Source organism: Scomber scombrus, chromosome 18 (assembly GCF_963691925.1).
Source record: "Scomber scombrus chromosome 18, fScoSco1.1, whole genome shotgun sequence".
NCBI classification, from domain to species: Eukaryota; Metazoa; Chordata; class Actinopteri; order Scombriformes; family Scombridae; genus Scomber; species Scomber scombrus.
Window position 1 is genome coordinate 5,065,976 of NC_084987.1, and position 21,651 is coordinate 5,087,626.

General features: G+C 37.1%; 1 protein-coding gene across 1 annotated transcript; it reads left to right on the top strand.

Annotated features, from left to right (window-relative positions):
• Positions 1-16,007: 16,007 nt before the first annotated feature.
• sstr3 (somatostatin receptor 3) lies at positions 16,008-17,468 on the top strand. Its single transcript, XM_062438793.1, has one exon. It carries the CDS (start codon positions 16,008-16,010, stop codon positions 17,466-17,468), a length of 1,461 nt encoding a protein of 486 aa, XP_062294777.1.
• The last annotated feature ends 4,183 nt before the right edge of the window (positions 17,469-21,651 follow it).

The window sequence follows — 21,651 nt, forward strand, 5'->3', positions numbered from 1 at the left end:
ACTCTGGTAGGAAGAGTGGAAACTGTGCGGATGAATATATTACCAAGAGTGTTGTTCTTATTCCAATCATTGCCTATTGGGATCTCGGGGGCCTTTCTTAAAAAATTGGACAAAATCATATCGAAATTTATTTGGCAGAATAAGAAAGCAAGAATTAAATACAAGACGCTTCTCAGCAAAAAAGAGAAGGGAGGGTTAAATCTACCTAACTTAAGAAATTACTATTGGGCAGCACAGCTCAGAGCCTTAATTATGTGGATCACTAAAGAGAAAGATTCAGTGTGGGTGGAGATGGAACAAAATGCATGTCAACATGTTTCTTTAGAATCTCTCCCATTTCAGAACGAAAAGTTTCGGAAGAAACTCAGATTGGGTAACGAGTGGATCAGGGGAACATTGAAAATATGGGCAGCAGTAAGACAGAAGCTGAAGTTGTCAAATTCGGTAAGCAGGGCTACTAAGATAGCAAAGAACCCAGACTTTATACCATCTACCATGGATTCAGGATTTAACATATGGGCGAACAAGGGGCTAATATATATTGATCAAATGTTTCAGGGACAAACATTGAAATCATTCACACAACTACAAAAAGAATTTAACTTACCAGCTAATGATTTTTACAAATTCTTGCAGCTAAGAGATTATCTACAAAAACACCAGGAATGGGAGAAAATTTGCAAGACACCATCTAAAATAGAAGAAGTGTTATGGTCATTTTCAGAAGACAAATCAAAAAAAGGGGTTATATCAAAAATTTATAAAGCTCTACAACACGAATCGAATGATAACAATTTTGATATAAAAGAAAAATGGGAGCTGGAAGCTAACATCATAATATCAGAAGAAGAGTGGGAGGAAACATTTATAGAAGGACACAAATTAACTAACAGCCCAACATGGAGGGAATTCGACTGGAAAGTGAAAATGCGCTACTTTAACACTCCGTTTATTACATCAAAATATAGCAATACATCTGATAAATGCTGGAGGGAGTGTGGAGCTGTAGGGGATTACACCCATATATTTTGGGATTGCCCCAAAATACAAGACTTCTGGGAAAATATTCAGAAGGAAATTAAACAGATTATGGGTATTAATTTCCCTATGGAACCATCATTGTATATTTTGGGTATAATTCCTGATACTATGACAGACAAGAGATCTAAATATTTGCTAAGAGTCCTGCTGCTGGTAGCAAAAAAGACCATAACAGCTTCTTGGTTGAAACCACTGTCCCCAAGCATAGCACAATGGAGAGACAGGGTAAAAAATGTATTTGTCATGGAGAAAATTACAGCGAGACTACAGTTGAAAACAGTCATGTTTGATAAAAAATGGACATTATTAAAAAAAGCGATGCCAAACCTCTAATCACCTCCAATTTTATTTTATTTTATTTTATTTTATTTTCTCTCCCATTGGAGCGTTGTTTTTTACACTTGTAAAGTATTTGTACTTTGTATTGTTGTTTTCTCACAGGATAAGTACTTGTAATATGTACTGTTGTTGTTTTATTTTGTAAAGTACACGTACTCGGTACTATTGTTTTCTAAAAATATAAGTATCTGTAATATTGTTTTTCCAAATGGCAAAGCTCACGTAATCGGTAACATGCCAATCAAGGCAGAATAGAGAGGAGAAATGGACTATGGAAATATGACGTACAAGTACAAGAACACGGACTGATATATACAAAGAATATTCAACATGGAAAAAAAGAAAAGACTTTCAGTTTCAAGAATCTCAAGCAAGTGTAATTTTATACAATATACATCTCCTTGGTGTTTGTTAAATTTATGTATGTTTGTTTGTATGTGTCAAATAAAAAAGTAAGTTCAAAAAAAAAAAAAAAAAAAAAAAAAGAAAAAAAAAAAATAAAAGGTAGCTGAAATATCACTTGGAGCATCACAAAACATTAAAAAATCTCCCTTGAAAGCATCTTTAAAGCCGTTTCCGGTCACTTTTATGTTACCAGAAAAGATGGCAGAGTTTTGTGGATGGTCACGTTCTGTTTATATCAATCATCCACAGCCAAATTTTGGACCAAGTGTGATACCACTGAGCTTATATTCATTTCACATCATGTGTGAAAGAAAGACACATACAGTGTCAAATGCGTCAGTATTGCAGCATTAAATAGACTTTATTAGTGTTGTCAAACAGGACGGGTGCAACCTGTCAGACTGATTATTGCATCAGCTGTGAGATTAAAGAGAATACAGATACAGTAGAGAGAGTGGTTTATGATATTTCACCATATATATGAATATAGTCACAATATATAAGTAGCAAGCACATTAAACCAATAGAGTGAAAGGGACAAAGATGATAAGATTTCATTGAAGGGTATTCAAACAAAAAGTACTCAAGGACACAATAACCTGCACTACAACTATATATATACACGTGACCCCCATGCAGTCACAGCTTCTTGCTATTACACTATAGTTTTTGCACAGATTAAATAAAGAAGATATACAGTGGTAATTGATTAGCTTTAGAGTCAAGTTTCCCTCCAAAGAAAAATGATCAGTCAATTAATGTTAAATTGACAGACGTCATCTAGTGGCTCTAGTAATTATGGCGGGAACGAAGAAGGAAATCAGATGCCGTTAGTAGAACGACAAAGTTGGTGTAGGGAGGAAGTTGGGGTGGAAGGATGAATCACAAAAAAAATCTGACTTTAATGAATTAGAAGTCTGTTCGTTTTTAGTTTCTAAACACAGGTCAACACTGTTTTTTAAACCATGACCACCATCGTCTTCTAATGGATATTTCTCATAATAATGTTATGTCAGTGTGTAAGTTGTTGATCGTGGCTCATAGTGATGAACCTACAGAAAATTTTCAGTGACTCTACTTCTCCTCTCAGCTTTACAGAGCTTTGTAGTGAGTTTCAGCTCATTGTTTAACTGTCCGGCTGCAACGATACTGTATTGGTTCCCTCTCAGCGCTATCAAAGCATCATTTTCAAACGTAGCAGGCAGCTGTTTTCAGAGAAAAAGCTGTAAAAAGTTACTGTACACCACCTGCTCAGCACCATACAGCAAACAGACAGTTTGCTGTAGACTAGCTGGTGAACATAGTGGAGCATGACCTAAAAGAGAGAGAATATTGGACTTTAATTCAGCAGGTGGACAGAAACACAACTTCAAATGATTGATAATATTGCTCCGTAACTGCTGGATGAAGAATGGGGAAACTGTTTGCAAGCAAGTTCATCTCTCAGCAAGAGAATGAATACATGTCTAAATAGTCCTTGAAAGCAGCTTTAGTCGGTTTTTCTTCTGATGTGAGAAAATAATGGACCTGATGGAAGCGATGTTCCCTCTTTTATGTTCAAGTATTTTCTATATTAGGACAACAGAGGACATTTTGGTTCCCTAATGGCCACTATCAAAGAAAAAATAAAAGTATAATCCACTTTTAAAGTATGCATCAATGTAATGTTGAAGGATTAATATTGTTGCTATGGTTACTTTCAGATTGATCTACCATTCACACTGATTAAAAATGTAATTAACCTATTTGAGGTGTGCTGAAACGTGCCACTCAATGAGAAGTATTTTCCATGGCTCAATATGAGTCCAATGTAACCCTCAGTTTCTGTGTTTAGCATCCTCTATAGTAAATACTAACTATTCCTATTCAATTTGTGGTAATAGCTTGTTCATTGTAGCATCTGTCTGCTTATAAATATCCTTCATTCTTTGTATTGTTTGAGAATATGATTTCCTGTGAATCACATTAATAATTTTCCATTCTGCTCAGCTCACATCTGTGCAGGCCTGACTGTTTAGTTAACCGCTTGGCAAGCCGCTGAACATTCACTCTCAGCTTTCAAGAGGAGAAAATACAAAAGAAAGCCGAGCAAACACGCTATTCAAACAACTTGGCCCGATGTCCTTAACTGTGACCCTGACGTGGTCTCTAAACTGCTGAGGCCTGTCAGTACCGAGCACTCAATCAGTCCAGGCTGATTGGCTCTGTGAGGCAGGCAAATAACATGAATGCAGATTTAAGTGTTACGGTCAGCGTGCCCGCTCTGCCTTTTCTGCATCACAGGAAATTATAAAATGTGTGAACAGGTGTGAACATGCAAGGATTTTTTTTGAGTGGGAAAGGTTTCACAATGTTAATGTTCACACCATTCCAGGTAATTATCTGCTTTGATTTCTTTGTTTATGATCAAACCACACCCCTAACCAGGGGTGGATCTAGGAGTTGATAAGATCTGGAGCGAAAGCCAAACCCAACACACCTTTTTTTTTTTTTGGTTGGTTCATATTGGTTCACACAATTTAATTTTACTGCATTGTATGACCACTGCAATCATTAATAGTTGTAACTTATTTTGGTCTTTATAAACTATTTTCCAAAAGAATGCACATATAAATAAATAAATAACAATTAAGCAATAGATCAAAAGAAAAAAGAAAAATATTTTATGATTAATTTTTAATTACATTTCATTCAGTAACACTGCCTCAACTGAAATGTCTTCATAAGATTCCTTTTTTATCACAATTGTTATAATCTCACGCAGATTCAGTCAGCAGCTGGTTGAAGCCTCTCTTCAGAAAAAGTGACTTCAATGAGATTAAATCAAAAAAAAAAAAAAAAAAGCTGGTCTTTTGAAAAAACATTTAGGCCTGCCGCCTCAAAAGTCACCCCTAGCTCTCCGCCCCTAATAACTATGACTAACACTTATTAACACTATATTGAATTTAATAGCAATATTAAACAAGAACATTAGCAACAATAGCTCTGAGTTTAATACTCTTTCTTAAGTAAGGAAAGCTTGAAAACAGGTAGTGTTTCGGAGCAGAGATTGATCATTTATACCTCACACCAAAGATGCTCTATAACAAGAATGATGCATTACAAGCTGCACCAATGGTACACAACTAATGCTAATCGGCTACTTTTGCCTTTTCAACCCTAAAAAGCCAACCACAACCTCCAGTGAAGTTAATTAAAACAAAGTGCAAATTGATCAACCTTGGTGTATCTAAATTAAATTGCATTATGTTGATTATATGAGGCGAGAAGCAGCATTAAGCAAATCCCACGATTAGAGAAAAAGGGATAATATGAACGTTCATGACAACAAAATGATAAACAAAGCTCACAAACAATACAGACACAGAGCTGAACAGATTACTGTGGCATTCAGGTTTATTTTAACGTGAATCAAATGATGGTCACCCTGATAGAGATATTAGTGTTACCAGTTACTGAGACAGTTACAGGTCTCCAACAGTTAATATGTTCATTTTCTCCAGATGTGTCTTTCTGAATGCCATTTTATAGTGTCAGAATTATCAAAAGATATGTGGCTTGTGAATAAGGGTCCAACATTTAGTTCAGTGAGTATGGGGTGAATGAATCAGTCATAATCTGTGCTGACGTTCACTTTGATAGAATAGACTCAGCACCTGCAGCTAGTCTCCTTAAGGGTTGTGCAGCATCTGAATGCTGATATCTGGCTCTGTTGATCTGCACTTCATGGCTGTCAGGATTTTCACTCCCAACCTGAATGACGAGGCTCCTCCCTGAAACTCTCTGAACCTTTGAAGTGAGAGCGTCTGTCAGAGACTCTGACCTTTATGATGGATGTTCAGCTCAGCAGTGCAGCAGCGCTTGACAGTTAAGATTTGGCATTTCCGTTCCTGCAGCGAGCTGAGCTTACCCAGTGTGAGATATACTGTACACACATTCCCCTCACGTGTATTTACCCTTCAGCTTGTTAGCAACATCACTTTGTTGTTGAGTGGATATATGTAGTATAAAAATCGAATTAAAGGCATACAGCACGAGTCTCAGATATAAAATGTGGGATCAGGGGCAAGATGAGAATGTCCAAACTAAAAAGAGATTGGAAGAAAAAGTAATGCTTGGATAATCAGTAATAGGGAGAGATATGCAGAACAACACAATACAGATTAGCTATTTTATCAAAGCAATTCAATACAGACAAACGAAAATATTGTCACCAATATTGAAGACTTTCTGGGAAACAGTATTTTCAGGAATTGTAAAAATGTCCTTTCGATGTAGAGTTTGTATTACTAGGTAGAATACCAAATGAAAATTGGTACAAGAATGAAAAAAGGAGAGTATCATGTACATTTCAAGCTCTATATTTTTATTCTGGGGCTCTACTGGAATATCTTTGCATGATTTAGTTTTTTTTAAAACTCCTTATACGTCTTTTCCTTGTCTGTTATGCAGCCTCTGTCTGAAACAAGCCGTTTTAGCTTCTGTCTCTTTGAGCCCCCCTCCTGACCAGTCCACTCTCTTCTGATTGGTTAACTTCAGGAAGCTTTCTCTGGCTCTGGAGGCTATGTAGACAAACAGTAGTTGTCAGATTGCACTTATTTTTTTGTTCTTTACTCAAAATCTAAACTAGTGAACAATGTGAACAGCTTTAGCAATATACGAACAATCTGATGTCATCATGAGGAAGTAGAGGTAACTTTTAAAGCAAGAAAGAAATGACAATTAAATTAAGAGGGAATTCAGGACTACATGAAAGAAGATAACAATTGGGGTTTAATTATGAAAAACAAACACATTTGTCTGAACCAACCAGAGTCATAATAGCTTTGTTTAATACATTATAAATTAATGTGTATCAGTCTTTCTTTTTAATCAGAAATGAAGAAAGCAGCTAAAAGTGGTTACATCAAAAAGAAAACACACAAGCAAAATCCAGATAAAAGATCTTAAATACACTGAGACCCACCATACCAAAATAATTAAATTAGTTCAGTTCAGTTTGTTAAGGAAATCCCTTCTGCAGCAAAGTAGCATAAAAACACCAAAACACAAGCACAATAAGAAGATAATTTATAACATTATAAGTGTCACTACTACAGTGTGAGGTGATTGTTAAGAGCAAGAAAAACTGCGAGAAGTAGGTGGCACTATGACTGACACTGAATATGGGCCTGTACATGTCTTCAAACCGGGACTCTTAACAAGCATATACAATTTAAAAAAGATCAGACAATGTGGAGTTATGTTATAAGGCTTTCAAATTTCATGGGAGACATCAGAATTTAAAAAAAATAATCTTTTACACAGGCAAAGCAAAAGATTTTCATAACTTTTCATTTCCAAGATGATACAGACTGAATGTGAAGTCGGTGGGGTCAAATATCTAGTCGGAGTTTGTTAAAGTATGAGGGCTGGAAATAGCAAAAATAGTGCCAAAATTGCAACTTTGAATCAAAATGGCCAACTTCCTGTTGGATGGAGAGTGTGGTTCCCCCAATTTTTTTGTGCATCTGGACATGATACATTTGCATACCAAATGTTGTTCTCCTATGTCAATCTGGACGTAAGAAATTTACTTTTTAAGGTGTCCTAGGGGGCGCCATAGAGCCATTTTGCAACGCCCATTTCTGGGACCAATAAGATATCAAATTCTTCACCAGGTCTGACGTGCGTGCAGATTTTCATGAGTTTTCGTGCATGTTTAGGCCGCCAAAAATGCGTTTGATTTTATTTTAAAAAACAGAGCTTTTCCTACAGATACAATAGGGCCTCCGCACTGTGAAGTGCTCAGGCCCTAAAAAGTAAAGTGCTATGATGTATTAAAAATAAGAGCACTTACTGAGCTTTCTGTGAGATTTGTCTGCTATTAATGTCTGACAGAGGAAGCTGCTGCTCACCAGTGATTGTACGTGCTGTCTCGACCATGTCTCCCAGCTGATTTGCTGTTGTAAATAAGTTGTATTTGATGTTTTAGATGCAGTAACAAGCTCTTCTCATAACTGTAGATCTGTTAAGACAATGCTGTGCAAATAAGCAGGTAACTCTATGAAGTGTGACACCTGTTTTATGATTGTTTTCACAGTCATGTATCTACTATGTTGCACTCATCCACTTTCATTCAAGTGAAAAGAGTGTTGAAACCATGTTTATGAAGCTTGTGGTTGTCTTCTGTAAGGGTGAGATTAGACTGCTTCAGATAAATTACTTTAATACTATGCATTGCTCTCTTCTGTTGTACCTTCTTATGCTTCTGAAGTTCAGGGGTTCAGGGTTCATCCACTAAATGACATCTAATTACAGTTAGTTCAAACCCAAGTTCAGAAAGAATTAAGCCAGATTTGTGTTTGAAGTGAGATAAACTAGAAAATAAGCCAAGATTGAATTATTAATCAGCAGATAATTTATTTATTTACTGGTAATGTCTGGTATGACTGCAGTGGATCCAGGAGATGCCCTAACATTTGACTTCAACTTAAAACCAAATCTTAAAGGCTAAAATAGGTAACTATTCTGCATTAAAATGTATAAAAATGACTAGACTTATAATAATAATAATGCATTTTATTTAAAGGCGCCTTTCAAAGCACTCAAGGACACCTTACAAGGCACAAAAACACGACAACAGTACATCAAACAATAAAAATCAGGTAAATTTTTGTGCAAAGATAAAGAAATAAATATGAATGTGACTATGTTATATATTTTGTTCAGTTGTGTACTAACATTATCCCAAATGTTTACAACAATTTTAAAACCTCGAGAAATACATAATTTAAATCAAGGTAATGGTCATTTGGTCGCCTATCAGTGGCGCCACACCTCTACCAAAGTGTACATGCATAAGATAGAGGAGTAGCTTGGCTCGCAGCCCTTTTTTAATGTGAAACTCCTTTATTCAGTATTTTTACCAGTTTAAATCACTGTGTCCGTTTGTTTTGGAGAGGAGACGAACTCTACAGATAATTTGGCTGCTGGTAAAAACGCTGTGAACGATGAACACTGAAGGAATCCTAACTGAGAAGCTGGCTGTTTAACAATGAAGACAACAACTCCAAGAGCTCACGCTACCTTCAGGGGCTTCATCAAACTCAGATCCCTAGTAGCAGAAATCACACATTGTCTGTTCAGCTGTGAGGGCTGCACAATAATTGAAATTTGTTATTTTGGAAGCAAATAAGAAACTTTTTTTTGTCATTTACAAATCGAAAACTTCCTGTTTTATTATAGTGCAGTATCTTGATTTATTATTTAACAGGTAATGTTTCAGAAAACAATTTCCACAATTTATTTTATTTGGTAAAATAATTAAGTATACAAAGATACTCAATGTATAAATCAGAACATTGAGGGTTTGAGGAGGACTTTAAATTCTGAATAATTATGTCCAAATCAGGAATACTTATGTATTCTATATTGTGATATTTTCAGACATTATTTCAACCTAAACAGAGAATTCAAAACCATCATCATCCAAAAACAACTCAGAATACAGAATAACACCATGGTACTGGAAGATGTAATTGGTTTTGATTAAACTCTAAAACAAAACAAAAAAAAAAAAAAAAAAAAAGGAAGGTGTTTGCATAATTATTACTGGAAGATCAGAACTCTTTGATCCCACTTAACCATTGTAATTTGTGTCTCGACCTCTTTCAAGAGTCCAAAAATAGCCTTCATACTCTGTTTTTTCAGATAAGACAGGTTTCACCTTCACATCTCTGATATCAACTGGTTTGTTCTGCCTCATGAAAGCACTTTTGGTAAAAGGAGAGAAAAAAAGAAACGGCTACTCATAGTTTGTAGTTTGTTTGATTAGTCTGAGATTGTTTGAATGAAGCAAATGGCACCTACCATACCCTACAAAATAATAGTGTCCATGATTATTTAAAGTATAGTGTTTACAGATAATGCAAAATGTGTGAAAATAATTTAAAGTTTAAAGCCTCCTTTTTAGGTTATGTGCTTGGACCACTATTATTTACAATTTACCTTAACAATAGCAATGTATTGATTGGTCCAAATATAAGCCAACCTCCCCTTTTCCAACAGCTGTTTTTTGAAAAAGGATTATTGAAGAATGCATGCAACACACGTCTTTCTGGAGCAATCTGAGGGTGACGTGATGAGTGTGATGACTGAAGTTCAGCATTCACCACCATCATCCCATCAAATTGATCACTAAACTTGGTGACTTTGGCATCAACACTCCCCTCTGTAACTGGATAATGGACTTCATAACCAGCAGACCCTAGCATGTTAGGTTAGAGAACCTCACCTCCTCAACCCTCAGAATGAACACTGGCGTCCCACAGGTCTTTGTGCTGAGTCCTCTCCTGTTCTCTTTCGACTGCTGTACATGGCTCCAATACCATTATCAAGTTTGCAGATGACACAGCAGTGTTTGGTCTCATCAGCAGAGGCGGCCTACAGGGTGGTGGTTGAGCATCAACATCGAGAAGACCAAGGATCTTATTGTGGACTTCAGAAAGACCAAAGGCAGCATAAACACCCCCATTCGTATCGACATGGCGACTGAGAATGCTACCAGCTTCAAGTTTCTGTATGTCCACATCTCTGAGGATCTCTACTGGGCCCTCAACCAATTGACCCCGGTCAAGAAAGCTCATCAGTGTCTCATCTTCCTAAACCCCCCGACCACCACCCCTGGAAACCTATCTACCCCTTTCGTCCAAGACTGAACCAATTAGTATTTACTACTTACCAGTATTTACTACATTATTTATATTTATACTATTGTCTAAATTGTTTGTATCTGACCTTTAGTGTATTCATATTTATTAATTGCTTATACCAGACTGGTTATACCGGTATACTGGTTATATCTTATATAGTGTATTCATATTAATACTATACATTGTATTCTTATCATACCTCAAGCTATTTAATCTGAATATCCAAGGGTTTACATTTCATACTGCTCATACAGTTCCTAATGTTAACACTGTATATATATCTTCATACTGATTAATTTTAATATAATGTTCATATCTCAGCATATTTATACCTACCCTTACTATTTATTATATGTATATATGATTCATACAGATGGGTGACAAATGAGAGGAAAACCCAGTACAGGTCTGAATGCTTGACCCTTACAATGAGAGGATCTGGTGTTTGTGGGGCACATTTTGCTGGCATGGTTTGGGTCTTCTTGGCCCCTTAGAGGGAAGGGTCGCTGCAAATCAATACAAAGCTGTTCTGAGAGATAACCTTTATCCTATGATGAAACATTTCTATCCTGATGGGAGTGCTTTCTTCCAGGATAACAGTGCCCCCATCCAAAGGGCGTGAGGGGTCACAATGGTTTGATGGGTTTGAAAATGACATGAATCATATGCTATGGCCTTCACAGTCACCAGATCTCAACCCAATTGAAAACCGATGGGAGATTTTGGACCAATGTGCCAACAGCGCTCTCCACCTCCATCATCAGAACACCAAATGAGCGAATATCTTTTGGAAGAATGGTGTTCATCCTTCCAGTAGAGTCCAGAGACTGTAGAATCAATGCCAAGGTGCATTGAAGCTGTCCTGGCAGCATGAGGTTGCCAGACACCTTTCTAAGACACTTTATGTTGTTTTTTCCATAAATGTGTCAGCTGTTATCTGCATTACAATGCACTGCACTTACTGCCTCTTATGCACTTCTGGTTAGATGCAAAATATCATTGTCTCAGTACTTGTATTCTGTGCAGTGAAAATAAAGTGGAATCTAATCTAATCTAATGAACACTAGAGATGAGTCCTTGATACAGCGCAGACTGTCGACCAATCAAAAGCAAGGGACACCAGGCATCAGAAGATTAAAATATAGATCATATGTTTTTTTAGCATGGTTGCCCAATTTTTTCAGATGTTGTTAACACAGTATTTAGCCAGAAGGACGTTGGCTACAGACAGTCTCAGCCTCTGGTTTTACAGTCTGAGGGTGTTTTCAGAAAGACATTGATTACTCTTTATTAGATGTATTCACACTAGAGGTTATACAACTGCGTCCCTCCACATTATAGTTCTGCACCCATCCCCTCGTGTCATTTACAGAAAAACAAAGACAGATGAGGAGACATTGACATCACATCACTCCTGTGTGACACCGGGAGAAGTTCAGAACCTCAGTTTCCAAACTGAATGGATTTTTATTTCAGAAAAGTTTAAAGGCCTCAAAGGGTCTTTAGCATGAAGATTAATGAGGCAGAATTAAATATGACAAATACAATGCAGACATTTGACATTAGGCAGACTTCAGGGTGTTCAAGATGAAAGATGTAGACAGGGAGTTGGATAAATTGATTTCTCTGAGGCTTCACAGTTGTGAGAAATGCAAATAATTGTTACAGCTGCACTGTGGTGAGGGTGAGAGAAAAGAAACGTTTTTCTTTCTTTCTTTCTTCTTTTTTTAACAACGCCTACTATTAATTATTTTCATTTGGACTTGAAATCACTAACAGTTTGTGAAATGTCAAAAAAAAAAAAAAAGTCAAAACTTCCCAACAGCTTCTGATTTTTTGTTTTGTCCAACCAGTTGTGGAAAACATAACTCAACGAAAGATTTTCAGTTTACTATCACAGATCACAAATCCCTACATTTGAGAAGCTGGAACCAAAAATGTTTGAAAAATTATTGAAATTACAATCAGTTAATCGCTACTTCTTATTTTACTTTTTTATACAAACCTTTATGGTCATATAAATGTCCTATTAAAGTATATTTGCTTACTTAACGATCGATATATCATCAGATCAGATTAGATCATAAAGACAGTCATCCCAAACTTCCATTTTAAGTCCGGGCTAATGTCTTACATCTCACCTTTGTAACGCTTGTATAAAGTATGTTTTCAAGTGCAGCAGCAACTTTGCTTCATTGTGGTGCAGAATCACCTTCTTCTTTTTTTTAACACGGTTTTCCATCATTTCAGCTATAATTGGAGCACTTGTATTGCTTCATATCATTGTTTCCTCTTCTTCTGCAATGGTTTAATGGCACTTACTGTAAAATTAGCACCACCAACTGTTATTCTTGATTAACCAACTCCTAATATTTATATAACAGTTGGTGAAAATTCACATTAATTCTTGTATTCTCTTGCAGATTAAAATGTTTGCTACATTTGTATGGAAACTTGACTATTGGTTGATATGGCAGCTCTGTGTAGTGTAAATGTGGAGCCATTAAGTACTGGTGTCAGTATCCAAACAAAGAATTCTAAAAAAAAAAGTATCCATCACTCTTGACTATCCTGCCCATAACTCGGTCATTAGTGAGTTTGGCAGACTGCTTGACAACATAAGTGGCACAAAAATAAAATCTCTGTGTACTTTTTGGCTTTTAAGTAGAACTGATGGATAATTGTGTCAGTTGTCTGTGTAGTTTAACTGCCTTTTGTTTTCAAATGGGTCTCGAAAGTCATCCTGTCTTTAGTAATGATGAAAACTGAGATTTTGTTTTCAGGAGGTATGAATATACCTTAGTTGGAAATTGTTTTGCAATATTAAAAAGGTTCATCTTCATACATGGATAATGATAATTGCTTGAGCTGTTGTGGCAAATGTTATAAGGAGACCAGAGGGAGAAAAAATCGGTGTTGTCCTTTGAAGGCAGGATGACGCAAACCATCAGGGATTTACTGTGTTAGTAAATCCCTGATGGTATGGATTAGTGTCTCCTTTATATTGATAATGCCTTCGAGAATTGCATTTGAATCATTAATAAACACAAAGCAGCATCATACATGTCATTGCTGAAAGAGAAACCTCCCCTATGAACAGTTGCCTTATCAGGTCAATAACTGATTTAATTTCAATTCAGTGTAGTAAACCAATATATGGATCTAATCCTGCTCATAATGAAGTCCTTCAGAAGATGATGAGTTTTTGCTGCTATTGATATATTATTGTATCATTCTTTTATCAGTAAGAACCAGTTATTTTTCCCTTTTGAAACACATTCACTCAAGATGAGAAAAGTCTGTTCTTATTTTGCTGCCACGTGTTGCCGTTTATTTGTTTCTGTTTGATTTACGACACTGATCTCTAAGTTTGCTCCTCCTCTGCTTTCCAGTGGCGCTCCAAATTTAATGTGAAATGTCCATAATCACAAGGAATTGAAGATATTGAAAAATGATTTATGGGACAATCTGCTAAAATCAAAGAAACTACTCAAGTCTCATATGAAGACGTATGTTTGTTGTCCTTTTTTGCTCTCCTCTAAGTGCTGCTTCAGGCTGTTTTTTCCCCCTTGTGTCGTTTTAAATTGAACTCAAGCCTTGTTCATAGTCTTTGCAGCTGTCGCCATCAAGGTGACAATAACCTTTCAGTCGGATTGTTTGATGAACTCTATCAATGAGCACAGGGCACATCTGTGCTATTCTCACTGCTGATTTTATGAAAACAACATCAGACATCTTGGAAAAAAGGAAGATGGTCAGAAATATTTTCTGAAAAACCTTTTTGATGAAAAATGGTCATGATGCTTATATTGTTCCTAATTACATTGCATTGGCAAAGGTAATTGATGGGGTTCAGTTTTGGCAACAAAAGCATTTTAGTTAAGTTTATTGAAAGATTGTATTGTGGTTTCACTGAAATGTTCATAAACATATTTTCACTGCAGACTATTTGTTAATTGAACCAAGGCCATCTTTCTATAACCTTAACCAAGTGCTGCCACTTTCTAAATATGATCATAATATGTTGAAATCTGGAGGAAAAACGGTACATTTCATTTTTACATTCAATATCAACATTTTTGCAATTTGCCATAAAAGTTAATTAACATTTTCTCATTATGTTGACAGAAAATGTAATTCATGCAGCATTACTTTAATAGAAAAGCATATTTGCTGCTGTTTGCAGCCGCATGGCTACATGCTTACAGTGTGAACATGCTCAGGTTAACCAGGAACAATGTTGACCATATTCATTTTAGCTTCTTATCATGCTAACATTTGCTAATCAGCACTAAACACAAATTTCAACTGAGGCCGGTGGGAATGTCATTAGTTTTGCAGGAATTCAGTCACAAACAAATTTTAATTTTTGACTTTATGATGCTCTAGGAAAGTTAAGGGATTACTCAAATAAAAGTTTTTGACAAGAATATGAATGGCTGCACCAAAGTTCATTGCAATCTACTTAACGGTTGTTCCAGTTTGGACTGAAGTAGCAAAGCCATCTTTAGAGCCATACAAGAGAGTCTTCCAATTACAGTGTTTTGCATGTTTATTACATAATATCCCATGTAGAAGTCCAAAAAGAGATCCCACATAACCCACATAAATCACCATCTTTTAGCTTTGCTCTTCTGTCACAATCAGAATATCTCAAATATAAGATGTAAAAAAAGGCTGATTCTGTTGGTTCTCAATGATTGTTAAATGGAAGTGACTGTGTGAATGAGAGGGTGAGTGTGCCAGCTGTTACTTTGCCTCAGTAGAGATGTTTACAAAGTGTGAGTCCTCTGAAACCACACATAGAGTCTTAGCCAAAGTGCTGGGCTGCTAATCAAATGTCAATTATCAGCATTGCATCTGTGTGTGGGAACATACTGTGTTTAATTTGCCTGCTGTATCAAAGGACCAAATATAGCTGTCGTGGTCAAATCAATCTAAGTGCAAACATCCATTTTCACCCTGGTTTAATTGTTTCCTGTCTGACTCATCTCATATCCCCTATTGCATTTGCTTTTTATTATCCAGATCCTATATTTTTCTTTTGTTTGTGCTACCCGTACTGTGAGCACTATCATTACCATTGTAACATGTTAATGGTGGCCACAATCAGAAATTAAAGGGGGAAAATGTCCATGAATGATAGTGTAGTAGTTGCAGAGTTGCTTGTGCTGTGTGTAATTTCATTGTGTTTGCAACTGTAAAAGAACCAAAATGCCCCTAGAGTAATATATCAGTAAAAACTGAGGGAAAAACATGATCTGCTGATGGTTTTCAAAGCTGAAATGAGCAAACATGCACTTTTTTTTCAATTAATAGAGAAACGTGCTTTTAAACCCAGCAGCACAAAAAATGTAGTTTTTCTAAATCTCAGCACTTTACTCATGTCCTTGAAAAATAAAGATGTGTTCATTTTCTGCAAAAATGTCAACAATTCAGTTAGACAACCAATTATATTTTTTCCCTTCAACAGAACAGATGGGTGGGAGCTGAGACAGCAGAAGACAAAGCGATAGAAAGAAGACATCCATGGGTGACATCTCCGTTCCCAGGCTGGAGATGATGGATGAGATGTGGGAGAATGGCAGCTTCGCCAGTCCCTCTCCTGGTCTGCCCCTGTTTCTGCTCATGTTCAATGACAGCATTCTGAACGAGACGCTGTCCAACTCCACCAACTCCACAGTCACAGATGTCTCTTCAGGTCTCAGCGTAGCAGGGGTCCTCATCCCCCTCATATACATAATTGTTTGCATCATCGGCCTGGGCGGGAACACTTTAGTAATCCACATTGTGCTGCACTACTCGAAGATAGAATCAGTGACAAACATCTACATCCTGAATCTAGCCATTGCTGATGAGCTGTTCATGCTCGGCATGCCATTCCTGGCAGTTCAGAACACCCTAAAGATGTGGCCTTTTGGCCCCTTCATGTGCCGCCTGGTCATGACCGTTGACTCAATCAACCAGTTCACCAGCATCTTCTGCCTGACTGTGATGAGCATTGACCGCTACCTGGCTGTGGTCCACCCCATTCGCTCCTCTAAGTGGCGACGCCCTCAAGTGGCCAAAATTGTGAATGGCACCGTGTGGGCGCTGTCATTCCTTGTTGTTCTGCCTGTGGTCATTTTTGCTAATATTGAGAAGGCAGGAGGCACCTGTAACATCGCCTGGCCACAGCCAGCTAAGATCTGGATGGCGGCCTTCATCATTTACACCTCCACTGTTGGATTCTTCTGCCCTCTTCTAATCATCTGCCTCTGCTACCTGCTTATTGTCTTCAAGATCCGCAGCTCGGGTAAGAAAGTGCACGCCACCTCAACCAAGCGAAGGAAGTCGGAGAGAAAAGTAACACGCATGGTTGTGATTGTGGTGGCTGTGTTTGTCTTCTGCTGGCTGCCTTTCTACGCCCTTAACATCATTAACCAGCTGGTATCCCTGCCTATAGAGTACGATGGCCTTTACTATTTTGTTGTCGTGCTTGGCTATGCCAACAGCTGCGCCAACCCCATCGTCTATGGCTTCATGTCAGAGAACTTCAAGAGGGGCTTCCGAAAAGCCCTCTGTCGCTCCACAAGGAAAGTGGAGAACCATGAGCCCATGGAGCGCCAGCAGCAGCAGAAGGAGGAGGGGAGGAGGGCGCTCATGCCCAGGGAAAGCCTGAGAAGGGGAATCAGGGTTGAAGAGGACGATGATGAGGAAGACGTCTCAGAAATGACTGAGATCTACAGAATCGCCCAAAATGGCAACAGCAACTTTCAGACGGAGAGTTCTCAGCCGTTGTTCTCAGAAAAAGGAGCAACTCCAGCAACAACAGAGCTGTCTTCCCCGGACAACAAGGACATTCGAAACGACCCAAAAGGCAAGGACCCGGTCAATGGGTCGACACTGACTGTCCCACTGCTTCTCAATGGAGCCAAAAATGGGAGCATCAAAACCCTGCCGGAGGAAAATTTAGAACAGAGCACCTCATTGGAGATAAGTTATTTATAAACTCCGCCCCTCTCTAACACACAAACACTCATTCTCACATAAAAATCCATAGACCACATGCGCCTCCGATCTACAGGAACTGATCACACACCTCACAAACCTCCACCCGCCCCCTCATATCTGCCAGCAGCTCGCTCCTCCAGGATTTGGCCACTAAGCTCTGCACCAAGGGGATCAAGCCTTCTGCTCTGCTGCAGCACACTAATAGAACAGTCTTGCTAACTATGTGAGGGCTTACAGACCCCAGACTTTCTTTTAAAAAAAGCCTAAAAAACGTTCTATTCAAGAAGGCTTTTTCATCTTAATCCTTATTACTATTTTCTTTATGTTGTGTGTTCTGTTATTAATACTGTATCGAAAATGAAAAGTGCGATACAAATTAAATGTATTGTTATTATTATTATTATTATTAATATGGATTGTCAGCTTATGTTACTTGAAGTGAAATCAGTATTATAAGAAATATAATATATATAAGAAACATTTTAAAAATCAGAAATGCTTTTTTGATCAATGGACTCAAAGTTTATTTAGCATTTGAAGGAGTTGCTAAAGTTTTACCAACATACAGACTGTATGTTTATAACGTGTACATATGCATGTCTGAATGTACAAATTTGTGCCTTTATTTACTTTCATCACATGTATCTGGTTGATCTTTGTACTTGTAGCCTTTTTATTCCATAATGTGACAATCACACAATTCAACTGTATTTAAGCTTGTCAGCATTCACTGTAATTGTACACACATTAGCGTTTTGTAAAAGACTCATGTCTTCACATGTTGTAGGGCTCTCATGGATTGTTTATGAATAATATATACAAAAATATTGTCTTACATGTATATTGTATGGTATTTGTATTCATGCATTGACAGAACTGACCTTGAGCCTTGAAGGATGTTATTTGAATTCAATCTGAATGATGTTGTACATTTTGACTATGGTGAAGGAATTACTTTGTCTCTTGCACTGTAGCAGGAAATATGCACCATTTCCTGAGAGCATAAGGCTTTGTGTGATAACTTTGCACCCTGGACACCCAAGTTCAGAATTCATAACATTGCATTTTTCTTGCACATTTGATGACAATAAACTAGCATGTGCTGCCTGGAGATCAGGGTAGATTAAAAAATACACCACATTACTTACATTACATTTTGATCTAGATTACAAACAAGCAAACAAAAGAAACAAAACAAAAAACACATTAAATCCTGTTTAATACTATAATTTCCCACCAGTTCACCATACTTCAGATCAAGTAACTCTGAAGGGTCTTGAATTAACCCTTGCGTCAATTTTTACTTGGGAGGACGTTAACTCAAAAAAGGGGCATGGTTTCAGTGAAATGAGGCGTATTGACCATTATTTCCACAAAAATATGTGTAAAAACTCTAGTAATAAATTGGAATGAAATTGACTAAAAAGGTCTAATACATAATTAGGTGATAATTTATAGCTTATGCTTTATTAACAGTCAAACCAAACCAGGTCAATTTTGACCCAGAAGGACAAAAGTTGCACAGTCGATGTAAAGACAACAGGAGGGTTAAGCTGGATTTCTTGGTAAATCTTGCACAACTACAACACTGGCAGCAATTCAAAGTTAATCATTTACTATTTTGTTATCAGAACGCACCTCCACGTGATATGAGACACATGAGTGACACACTGTTACAGGAATTGCAAATCACACTGGCTTTGATTCAGATTTAGTGATGCATGTGCCCAGGTGCTGATATGCTTTCTGCTTCCCAAGGACTAACAACACTGGCTCTCATCAGGTAGGCTGAAGCCAACACTGAAGTAGTTAAAAATGTAAAACCACCGAAGGCCACCAGATGCTGGCTACACAAAAAGAAAATTGGCTCCAATTAATACCTATTCAAAAAGTGTCAAATTCTCTCCAGAAATACTAAATCAATATGTTTTTTCAATGATTCATTCTGGTCTCAGTCTCTAAATTCAGGCCCTTTAATGTGCTGGTGGTCATCATGGGAATTATTGCTCAGTTAATAAGATTTAAAGACTTATAATAGCTTTGATGTCTGCTGTGTGGGCGTTGATTACTTAATTGATGATTGATTGTTGATTACTTATCACTTAATACTTAATTTTATTAAGTTTAATGTTACTTGATTAAGATAGCTGATCTGTTCGCACAATTTAGTGGCTAATGGGGAGTGTTTTCAGAGCATGAAAGCCAACACCTTGCACTCCTTTTTTGGAAGGTCTTAGCACTGCCCATAAGCTGCAACTCTTGGCTTCAAACCAGCTCTAAAGCAGACCAATGGGTGATGTCGCATCTCGCTATGGTACAGAGGCATAAAAAGATAAAGAGATGTCTCTGAGCTCTTTTAAGAGTTGTTCTCTTCCGATATGTAATAAAGAAAAGTTTCTAAAAAGAGGAAATTTACAGATTTGTGAGTCCTTTAAAAAGCACAAAGGAAGTGAAGTGTGATTTAAACTGACACATATTACTGGTGAGATAACACAATATACAGCATAGTGCATGCAAGGGCTACAGCTGCTGTACTCAATGAACACGCACACATTCAAAGACATGAATTCGTATACTGTCAGCAGAAAACTGCTCATGTCTGATCCACATCATATCCATCTGTGTCAGAAGATCTAATGTCTGCATACAGAACTGCTCAGCCAGCGACTCAAAGTGCTTGGAGTGGCAGACACATTTCAAACTAGTGTATTAATATTCAAAAACTGGCTTCTTCAGATTTGTTTGTGCACTGAGAAACAGCAAAAATAATTTATTAAATATATCATTCCAAAAGTCATGCCAAAATCAAAGCAAAAAAAGAATAAAGTCATATTTTGTGGTAAATTTTGTTCTATTTTTTGCCATTTTAATGATGTATGTGGTACTTCTAACCCAGAGATGTGTTGAGGTAACTTTAAGCTCAGTTATTGTATCACCTTCTTGCCCCATGATGACATAAAATCTTACAAGACAAATCCTCATTTATTTTCCAATTAACCCTAATATTCTTTTAAGGTCAGACCTTCTTTGCTAATATTATGAAAATTGCTTAAAACATCATTGTAACTTGATGGCATGTTTCATAACAGCATTGCTGTGAAACACAAAGTTAAATACAGTGAACTTTTAAATCCTCTGTATCTGTGATTTGTTGGACTATTCTTTAATGCAGCATCTACCAAATCCAAAATAACTATTAGGAATCCTGTTGTTGGGGTTTTATAACAGCTTGTTCATGAGAAGTATCCATCATGAGTTTAAACACTGTACATTTCTTTGTCTGTGAATTACTGTTTAGCAAACAAAAAAGGAGTATATATACATATTAGTTCAAGAAAAGACCATTTGACTCATAAAGGCTGAAATATATCCTAATTACTATTTGGTGTAATAAGGAGGCTTTATGATCATTTCTGTATTTTGTTCCCTTCATTAAAGAGCAGTGTGTATCAAAGGGAAGCATTATGATTTCAATGCATTTCTACATAATAGGTTTTGATATGGCCACACGACAAAAAATATTTAAAAAGAGGGAAAAAAAGGTTTATTTTGCTAGTTTTTATTTTTATGATTCTTTTACATTTCCTGTTGTAGAATAGATTTATTTTATTTTCATTGCACATTTCCTTCATAACAAAGTTAACTTTTCCAACTCCTGGAAGAGTATATACGACTAAAAACAAGAACATATATTGATAGACAGTATTTAAAAAAACATGACATATTAAAAAGAAATAGATAAAGACAGACAGATTAAAATGAGCTAGCTAAATAAATCTGCATGTAAAAGATAAGCTTATTCTAAATGACACTAAATATGACAACAAATCTCTATCATTCAACAAAAGTCACTCATTCATGGATACACACACACACACACACACACACTATATTTAGCGGGCTCTAACTACAGTGAAACAATGCTTCTGCTTGTTTTGTGCTGCTGCTCCTCTCGGCTGGTCTTCATCCCAAACGCCCACACTCACCCCTTTTCACACGGATCCACTGAGGAGTGTTGAAAAAAACCCAACCCAAAACGTCATTAAAAGGCACATTAAAAAGGGATTTGCCTGCTGACACTTTATTTGCCAGGCCTCTGGGGGCGTGCATCTTGATGAGAGCGGAGATTTGTTGAGGGCGAGCAGAGCTGGGATGTGTCTGCCTCTCTCTCTCTCTCTCT

Bases quoted from the DNA above. Each gene is read 5' to 3' on its own strand.
- sstr3 (XM_062438793.1), top strand. From the start codon at position 16,008: ATGGGTGACATCTCCGTTCCCAGGCTGGAGATGATGGATGAGATGTGG.